Genomic DNA, 9,843 nt, shown 5'->3' with positions numbered 1-9,843 from the left:
ACGTGGATCGATGGAACAGAATAGAGAGTCCAAAAATAAATCCATGCATATACAGTCAATTAATTTATGACACAGGAGCCAAGAATATACAATGGGGGAAAGGACAGCCTCTTCAATAAATGGTGCTGGGAAAATTGAACAGCCACCTGCAAAAGAATGAAACAGGACCAATATCTTATACTGTACACAAAAATTAACTCAAAATGGATTAAAGACTTGAATGTAAGACCTGAAACCATAAAAGTTCTAGACGGAAACATAAACAGTAAGCATCTTGACATACGTCTTGGTGATGATTGGTTGAATCTGACACCAAAAACAAAAGCGAAAGGCAAAAATAAACCAGTAAGACTACATCGGCATCTGAAGGCCTCCTGTGAGCTCCTCTAACCTTAGCTTGAGTTCTGTCTTAGTCTGTTAATTCAGCAAATACATAATGTGTACCCGATGTGTCATGCCCTGTTTTAAGTATTACACTGTGGTGCAGCATCCAGTCTGCGTCCCCAGGCAAACTATGGGTCCTATCAAGAGGGATATGTTCTTGGCCTCCAACCTAGGGCCTGCCCACGGTGGATCCTCAAGGAAAAGGCAACCCACCAAATGGGAGAAAATAATTGCAAATCACATCTCTGATAAGGGCCCAAAATCCAAAATACATAAAGAATTCATACAATTCAACAGCAACAAAGGTCCGATTAAAAAAATGGGCAGAAGATATGAATAGACATCTTTCCAAAGAAGACTTGTAAAAGGCCAACAGGTACTTGGAAAGAAGCTCCATATCATTAATTGCCATCATTAATTAATCATTAATCACCCCTAATCACCATAAATGCAAACCCAAACCACAGTGAAGTATCACCTCACACCTGTTAGAATGGTGATTTTTTTTCAAGTAGGCCCCATGCTCAGTGTGAAGCCCAACGTGGGGCTTGAACTCACAGCGCTAAGATCAAGGCCTGAGCCAAGATCAAGAATTGGATGCTTAACCAACTGAATCACCCAGGTGTGCCTAGATTGGCTATTATCAAGAAGATAGAAACAACAGGTGTTGGGGCACCTGGGTGGCTCAGTCATTAAGCATCTGCCTTCAGCTCAGGTCATGATCCCAGGGTCCTGGGATTGAGCCCCACATCGGGCTCCCTGCTCCACGGGAAGCCTGCTTCTCCCTCTCCCTCTCCCACTCCCCCTGCTGTGTTCCCTCTCTCACTGTGTCTCTCTCTCTCTCAAATAAATAAATAAAATCTTAAAAAAAAAGAAAGAAATAGGTGTTGGCTAGGATGCGGAGAAAAGGAACTGTTGTACACTATTAGTGGGAATGTAAACTGGTACAGCCACTAAGGAAAGCAGGACGGAAGTGCCTCAAAAAATTAAAAATAGAACTACCATATGACCCTGCAATTCCATTTCTGGGTATTTATCCAAAGAGAATGAAAAAACTAACTCAAAAAGATATATGCACCCCATGTTACAATAGTCAAGATGTGGGAACAACCTAAGTGTCTACCTATGAATGGATAAACGGATATAGATGTGAAATATGTACAACGGAATGTAATCCAGCCATAAAAAAGGATGAAATCTTGTCATTTGGGACATGAATGGACTCTGAGGGCATTATGCTAAGTGAAATAAGTCAGCGAGAGAAAGACAAATACCGTATGGTCTATTTTATATACAGAATCTAAACAAAGAAAACCCAGGCTCATAGATGCAGAGGACAGATTTGTGGTTGCAAGAGGTGGGGGGCGGGGGCACCTGGGTGGCTCAGATGGTTAGGCGTCTGCCTTCGGCTCAGGTCATGATCCCGGGGTCCTGGGATCTAGCCCCGCATCGGGCTCCCTGCTAGGCGGGGAGCCTGCCTCTCCCTCTGCCTCTGCCTCTCTCTCTCTCTGACTCTCATGAATAAATAAATAAAAACATTAAAAAAAAAAAAGAGGTGGGGGGCGGGGTGGGGGTAGGAGAAACGAGTGAACCGTTTTTTAAAAATTTTTAAATAAATCAAACAAAAATTTTTTTAAAAAAGGATGGCAAAAAGACATAAATAGGCATTTCATGGATGATGAAATATGGATGTCCAATGAACATTTTAAAAGATGCTCAATCTCGGGTGCCTGGGTGGCTCAGTCAGTTAAACGTCTGCCTTCGGCTCAGGTCATGATCCCAGGGTCCTGGGATTGAGCCCGGCATCAGGCTCCCTGCTCTGAGGGGAGCTTGCTTTTCCCTCTCCCTCTGCCTGCTACTCCCCCCTGCTTGTGCTCGCTCTCTCTCTCTCTCTCTCTCTCTGTCAAATAAATAAATAAAATCTTAAAAAAACCACAAAATAAAAGATGCTCAATCTCATTTGTGATAAATTAAATGCAAATGAAGATCACAATGAGACACCATTTCACACCTCACAGTTGTGCAAACAATTAAGAATGGCAATAAGAAAGTTGGCTCAGATGAGGAATGACAGGAACTGTCATTCCCTGTTAATGAGACTATCAACTCTTTGTCATTATACCGTGCAGCTGGACCATTGCATACCCTATGTTTCATTAATTCTTATCCACGGCATAGAGTAGATATATGTGCACCGCTTCCATAAAAGCAAAGAATGAGTAACAACAACAAAAAGAAGAATGAGTAACACTCAAACATCTATTAACAATAGATTGGATAGATTTTGGAATATTTGAAGCATGGACTACTAAATAGTAAAAATAAATCAATTACATGCATCAACATGGATGGATTTCAGAAATCAATATTGAACACAAAATAAAAGTGACATCACAAATGAATAATCACTATGTGATTCTACTCACATAGAGGGCCAAAAAGGAAAGCCAAGGTAGTAGGAATACATATGTATGTATCAGGAATACATATGTATGTGAAAATCTAATGAAAGCAAGGGAATGTCATAGGGTTGAGATACACGGAGGAATTATGTTTTATTTCTGAAGCTGGGTGGTGAGAATAAAGGTATTTATTTTACTATTATTTCTTAAACTACACACACACACACACACACACACACACACACACACACCAAGTAGTCTTTATTTCTTTTTATTGATTTGTCATTGTCTCCCCACTAGACTCGAACTCTAGGAGAGCTGGGACCATGTCTCGTTCATGGCTCCATCCCCCAGAACATCCTGATATGGACAAAGCACTCAACAATATTTTTTTTTTGGAGGTGGATCCTAATATAGCTCCTGACTTAGAGATGAGAGACCTGAGGGCCAGAGAGGTTAGGCCCTGCGCCCAAGGATGAAGAGCCTGGAGGGGCAGAGCTGTAGGAGATGAACCCACGTCTGGCCACTTCCAGAGCCCATGTTCTCTCCTGGAAGACGGTGGCTTGTTCCGATGAGAACTTTCCTTCCGCCTCCCCTGTTATCAGCTGACCATTCATTGTGACCTGTGTGGCCACAGGTTGGTGGGAACCTTGGGTCTTGCTGTTGGCTGTCACCCCGCCATGGGCAGCAGGCGGGGGCCATGGCCTTGGACCATGAGAGAGCTGGCGTTCCACCACCTGTTCTGGGAATGGGGCCCAATCTGCCCCCCCATCCGCCTTCTGCCCTATATTAGAGCCGCAGGCTGTGTGTGTCTTTCCTGTCGTCTCAAGGCTCATGATGCTCCAGCTGCTCAGTTCGCTCCTATTTGTGGCCCTTGGTAAGACCCCAGCCTGTGCTGCACTGGGTCAGGGACCCTTGAAATCTGTCACCCACCCTGAGTCTCATGAACCCAACACCTGGCTCCACAGGAGGGGATCTCAGCTTGTACCCGTGCATGATTGTGGGGGTTCAGCTTGGTGCTGGGGCAGGACAATGGCGGAGGAGCCATGGATGGAACAGCTCAGGAGAAAAGACTGGAGTACCCAAAGCACTGTGGTGGGACTCCTCGTTTGGGGGCAGTAAAGAAAATCTGGTTGTGAAGAGTTTGGGCTCTGTGGTTAGAGGGCTTGTGTTGGAATTTCTGTTCCTCTGCTTAACCCTCCAACGCTCCTCTTCCTCCCCCTACCCCACTCCATATCCTGTGGAAAAGGCTAGCCTCCATAGCCTTTTCCTAGTCTCTCTGCCATATTATAATCCAGCTCAGGGCCACCTCCTCCAAGCAGCCTCCCTTGACTGACAGTAATAGTAACAGATAATGTTTATTGAGTGCTTACTATATGCCAGGGAATGCTAAGGATTTTTTCTCATATTATCTCTTGTAATCCTTGTAATCCTGTATATGTATCTTTTATAATCCTTTTCTTACATTATCTCTCATAATGTAAGAGTGCTTACTATATGCCATGGAATGCTCAGGATTTTTTTTTAATTATTTCTTGTAACAGACCCATATGATCAGTATTATTAGTATCCCCATTTTACAGATGGAGAAACTGACCCTCAGAGAAGTAAAGTAGCCCACGCTAGAAGCAGGGGCAGAGCTGTATTTTGAACACAGGCAGTCTTATTCCAAAGCCACCACTTTTCATGACAATTAGCTATCACTTCTCAAGGGCTCGCTGGGCACCAGGCACTGTTCTAAGTGCATCAGCTCCTTCAATCCTGCTGTGGAAGGAGGTCACATCTCCATTCCTAGCCTCCTGGGACTCTGGAAACCCCTGGTCTAGTCCAAATGCTCACTGATCATACGTGGCTACAAAGGTCCAGAGAGGGGAAAGAGCTTACGCCGGGTCATGCCAGCGTGTGGTGCATCTAGAACTGAGACCCAGGCCTCTTCTTTGTTTTGGGGGGACTCTCTGGCTGACTGATGTCTCTGCTCTCCCTTCCAGCCTCGGGCTGTGGCCGACCTTCCCGCCAGCCCTCCGCCCGCATTGTCAATGGTGAGGATGCAGTCCCCTACAGCTGGCCTTGGCAGGTAAGAGCAATACGAGTGGCCCTATTTCTCACCATGGGCTCTGCACCCTCTTCTGACTGCAAAGCATTCAGTCTTGACTCCACTGCTTTGCTTCCAGTATCCTTTTCAGCTTCCAAAGACCAGGAGACTCTTGGACAGTCGACTTCACATGGAAGTCTTATCCACCCAATCCGTAACCCTCCCTGGGCTGTTGGCAAATCAGAAGTGGAAGCTGGGGAGAAGGCAATGTTTATTTGGTGCACGAATAGTGGAATTTCAGGCACTGTTTTAGGGAGGGAGATTTGGGGGTAGACATTTCTAGACTCCTCGAATTATACAACAAGGCCACAAGGTCTGAGAGCACTAAAGGAAAGAAGGGCTTTATAGAGGTCGGTGGGGCACAGGGGGCTAGACCCACACAGTAGCCACCAGCCACATGTGTTTGTTTAACTTTAAATTAATTAAAATAAAATAATGTTAAAATTCAGTTGCTCAATGCTAGCCACATTTCAAATTCTCAATAGCCACATATGGCTAGTGGCTACCATATTGGACAGCCAAGATATAGAGCCTTTCCATCATCACAGAAAGTTCTGTTGGGGGGCGCCTGGGTGGCTCAGTCAGTTAAGCGGCTGCCTTCAGTTCAGGTCATGATCCTAAGGTTCTGGGATCAAGTCCCGCATCGGTCTACCTGCTCAGCGGAGAGTCTGCTTCTCCCTCTGCCCCTCCCCCCCCTTAGGCTCTCTCTGTCTCTCTCGCAAAAATAAATGAATAAATTCTTGAAAAAGAAAAGAAAGTTCTATTGGATGGTGTTGGTCTACAGCAGGGGTCAGCTAACTTGTTCTGTAAAGGACCAGAGAGTAATAGTTTAGCTTTTGTCAACCATATGGTTTCTATTGCATGACTTAACTCTTTGTGGTAGTGTGAAAGCAGCCATAGATGATATAGTCGTGTAGGTGGAACACTGCACATTTCTGGAGGATGCCATTCTGCGTGAATGATGCCCTCTAGAGTTGTATAGTGCACAACCTATACAGCCGTGAATATCAGCCCTTATTGGGGGCCCAGACCACTTAGGCTCCTCCCTCCCTTGCCACCAGGTCTCCCTGCAGTACAAGAAAGATGGAGCCTTCTACCACACCTGTGGCGGCAGCCTTATCGCCCCCGACTGGGTCATGACTGCAGGCCACTGCATCTCGTAAATTCTTTTGCTTGCCCCTGTCTCTGCATGAGAACCAGGAGGGCTGGGTCAGTGGGTGGCTGTGGGAGGGGAGGGATGCTAGCCAGTCAGGCCTAGACTGACCTAACTTCCATTGGCAGGAACTCCTTGACCTACCAGGTGGTGTTGGGCGAGTATAACCGGGTTGAGGATGAGGGCTCCGAACAGGTGATCCCCATCAATGCCGGGGACCTCTTCGTGCATCCACTCTGGAACTCCAACTGCGTAGCCTGTGGGTGAGTGAATGCTTAGGTCTAGGACCCAGAGGTTACTGGTCCCCTCGTGACTCAAAGATGATTCTGAGGAAACTCCCAGGAACAGTGGGGCTGGGTCCAGCATCTTGGGCCCTGGTCCTACACACTGAGGGTCAGAGCCAGGAGAGCCTTTAAGGACCATCTACACAAAACCTCTCTCCTTGTGGAAGGACAGCAGGGCCCCAGGAGGGCCAGGAACTCCCCCAAGTCCACCTGGCTAGTTGACTTGAACCCGGGACATCTCTGGCATCCCCTTTCCCAAATCCAAGGGTTCTTCCATTCAATCAAACTTTATCCAGTGCATCCTGGGTTCCCGGCACTGTGGGCGAAGGGAGGAGCACCATACTGAAAGTCAAGCTCCAGCAGTAAGTTGCTGTGTGGCTTGGGCAAGTCACTGCCTTCTGGGGCCTCAATTATACCATATGTCATGGTGACCTTCTGGGTTTCCTGGGTGGTTTGAAGGTCAGGGAGGTGATCACTGGGTAAGAACACTAAAGCAGGGCTTCCTAAGGCCCTCAAGCATGTGCAAAATTATGTGTCTGCGTGGCTCAGCATTTTTTCTGGTGAACGTCAAAGAAGGGTGCAGAACCCCTGAAAGTGCAGGGCAGGAGAGAGGGGCCATGATGATCATGACCTTGACCCATCCTCATGGGACTCCTGGGGTACTTGAAAAGGAAAGGGGACCCAGGTGAAATGACTTGAGTGACAAGCAAGCAGATGAAGACTGACAGCAGGGGTTCTCGAAGTGTGGTCCGTAGGCCAGCAGCATCAGCATCACCTGGGACCCTGTTAGAAATGTGAATCCTCACGCCCCCTGAGCCCTGGGGTGGGACAGCAACCTATCTTTTAGGAGACCTCCACGATCCTGACACAGTTGAAGTGTGCAAACCTTGGTGTAAGAGCTGAGGACAGCTAGGAAGGCCAAGGGTCAGCATGGGCGCAAGGGGGGTGGGGGAGGTTCTCAGCCCTAAAAACACATGTGATTCAGAAGGAAAGGAGCAGGGAGGACATCCCAGAGGTGAACTCTCTGCAGCTAAGGCTGGAAGGTGGGGCTTGGTCTGGCTGGAGAACCAGGCTTCCCTGACGCTTCCTGACTCCTTCCTCCTCCCCAGCAATGACATCGCCCTCATCAAGCTCTCACGCAGCGCCCAACTGGGAGATGCCGTCCAGCTCGCCTGCCTCCCGCCCGCTGGGGACATCCTGCCCAACGGGGCGCCCTGCTACATCAGCGGCTGGGGCCGCCTCTCCAGTGCGTGCTGACACTTCCTGCCAGCCCCAGGGACTGTGGGCAGGAAGACAGGGCCTGGGGGTGGGGGTGGGGACTGAACAACCGGGATGGGTCCTTGCACTGGCCTCCTATTCCTCCTCCAGGAGCACCTCTCCCCCCATCTGCCCAGACACCAGTGTGTTCAATTGAGCATTTTGTAGTGTCTCCTGCGTGCCAGGTGCTGGGGACGTTATGGTGGACAAAGCAGGCAGACCCTCTGGTGGGAGGAGAGTCCCCATCAGCCTAGAAGAGTTGCCTTCCCCAACCCCCGACCCCACTCTGAGGCTCCCAGGCCTACTCGCAGGCCCCAGCCCAAGGCTGCACCCCCATGCCACCCCACTGAGCACCGTGTCTCCCACAGCTGGTGGGCCACTCCCAGACAAGCTGCAGCAGGCCCTGCTGCCCGTGGTGGACTATGAGCACTGCTCCAAGCGGGACTGGTGGGGCAGCTCCTTGAAGAAGAGCATGGTGTGCGCTGGCGGGGATCTTGTCTCTGGGTGCAACGTGAGTCAGCTCGGAGTGCAGGGCCCGGGGGGGACCTCGCCATCTGCCTACAGGCGGCAGATGAGAAATCCTACCTGCTTGCCCCATTCAGCCTCCAGACCAGGCAGGACTTGGAGGGAGTCAGTGTGGTCCAGACACACCACCCTGGCCTCTGGCTTCTGGTCCCAGCTCACACTGGCCTGACCTGGAGCAAATCGCTTGACCAGGTCCTCGGGCTTCCCCTGAAGCCCTGCAAGGGATACTGACACCATGATCTCTCAAGTCACCTTCAACTGTGTGGTCCTGAAGTTATGATAAAACAGTACTATCATTGCATTAGAAGTGAGGAGGGTTAATAATAGGATAACTGGCTGTAGTAATAATAATGGGAACTACCATTTATCGATTGCTTCCTCTCTGCTAGGTGCTGGGCTAAGAGCATATATTTATTATCACACTTCATTCTCGTAAGATCCTGTAGGACAGATCTTAGTCCCCATCCCAAACAAGCCAACTGGGGCTTAGAGAGGTCAAGTCACCCAGGGGGTTCTCAAAACCCCCACGGTGAGAACCAATTCCTGCTGTCTCAGAGATGGCTCAGCTCCCCACCGCTATCTGACCATTCTAGGGTGACTCTGGAGGACCCCTCAACTGTCCCACAGCAGATGGCTCCTGGCAGGTCCACGGTGTGACAAGCTTTGTATCTGCCTTCGGCTGCAACACCATCAAGAAGCCCACAGTGTTCACACGAGTCTCGGCCTTCAATGACTGGATCGAGGAGGTGAGCGGGAGAGGGCGAGCGGGAGGCCCGCATGCCAGGCTGGGTGAGAACAGCAGATCCTGAGGAGGAGCCGGAAGGATCTCAGAAGGTCAGGAACAGAGGGGCCCTCAGAGGGCTTTGGGGGTGTTTTCTGCTGCGGTGTGTCCCCAGCAACTTCAATGGCTCCTGGATGGAGCTTTGAACCACGGCTGAATTGCCTTATTTCAGCAAGCGTTTAGGAAATGTCTTCTTTGGTCCAGGTCTTTTCCTGTCCTGAAAGATAGAGTGATGTGTGAAAGGGCAGCCTTGTGGGGAAGAGATGACTAAATGAGCAATAATCATGAAATGTGGGGGGAGCTATGACTGGGACGCTCAGGCCCCAGTGAAAGAGTTAACCTTATCTGGGAATGAGTGGTCAGGGAGGGTTAATATTGTGCATGATAACAGTAATAGCCACCATTTATAAACTACTTAAACATCTTTAGTTAATAGTTTCATCAACTGCCCGCATGAGTACTATGATTACATCCCATTATACAGATGAGGAAACTGAGGCTCAGAGAGGTCAAGTCACTCTCTCGGGGTCACACAGCTGATGAGTGGCATGGCTGGAAATCGAACTCAGTTCCATATGGCTTCAGAATCTGCTCCTAACCAGATTATTCGGGGTCTCTCCACTTTTTCTAGGTCATGTCAAGCCACTAGAACCAAGGCCTCGGTGGCAGTGCTGATCCACATTCTTTGTAAAAAATAAAGATCTCTCAGAAAATCCCACCATGAGTCTCTCTTTCTTTGACTCACCTGTTCACTTCCGGGCTGTTCCTAAAATTGGAGATCTGATACGTAAGAGGTGAGACCAGATTCAACCCTCTCATGAGAATGAGAAAAACGTGAGGCCCTGAGGGAAGAGAGGACTTGCTATCAAGCCACCAACAGTCCCCTGGGACGTGCCTGGGACTGGGGGGAGTGCCCAGGACGCAGAACTTGCAGTGGTGAATGTAGGAGAGTCCCAAGAAGTTGG

The 9,843-nt window shown here is 49.0% G+C and overlaps 1 protein-coding gene across 1 annotated transcript; it reads left to right on the top strand.

Annotated features, from left to right (window-relative positions):
* The first annotated feature begins 3,597 nt into the window (after window positions 1–3,597).
* LOC112811809 (proproteinase E-like) lies at window positions 3,598–9,592 on the top strand. The gene is made up of 8 exons (XM_025856193.2): window positions 3,598–3,663; window positions 4,775–4,860; window positions 5,940–6,037; window positions 6,160–6,294; window positions 7,425–7,561; window positions 7,941–8,083; window positions 8,691–8,843; window positions 9,510–9,592. The coding sequence occupies exons 1-8, from the start codon at window positions 3,621–3,623 to the stop codon at window positions 9,525–9,527; spliced, it is 813 nt and encodes a 270-aa protein (XP_025711978.1). The 5' UTR covers window positions 3,598–3,620; the 3' UTR covers window positions 9,528–9,592.
* Window positions 9,593–9,843: the final 251 nt, after the last annotated feature.

Source organism: Callorhinus ursinus, unplaced genomic scaffold (genome assembly GCF_003265705.2).
Source record: "Callorhinus ursinus isolate GAN/ISIS: 27379988/994484 unplaced genomic scaffold, GSC_fseal_2.0 scaffold18, whole genome shotgun sequence".
NCBI classification, from domain to species: Eukaryota; Metazoa; Chordata; class Mammalia; order Carnivora; family Otariidae; genus Callorhinus; species Callorhinus ursinus.
The sequence above is the reverse complement of the archived record's forward strand: the minus strand, read 5'-3'. Positions and strand labels throughout refer to the sequence as shown.

Bases quoted from the DNA above. Each gene is read 5' to 3' on its own strand.
- LOC112811809 (XM_025856193.2), top strand. From the start codon at position 3,621: ATGATGCTCCAGCTGCTCAGTTCGCTCCTATTTGTGGCCCTTG. The intron at 6,038-6,159 runs GTAAATTCTTTT...TTCCATTGGCAG, and splicing joins ACTGCAGGCCACTGCATCTC to GAACTCCTTGACCTACCAGG. The intron at 6,295-7,424 runs GTGAGTGAATGC...CCTCCTCCCCAG, and splicing joins TCCAACTGCGTAGCCTGTGG to CAATGACATCGCCCTCATCA.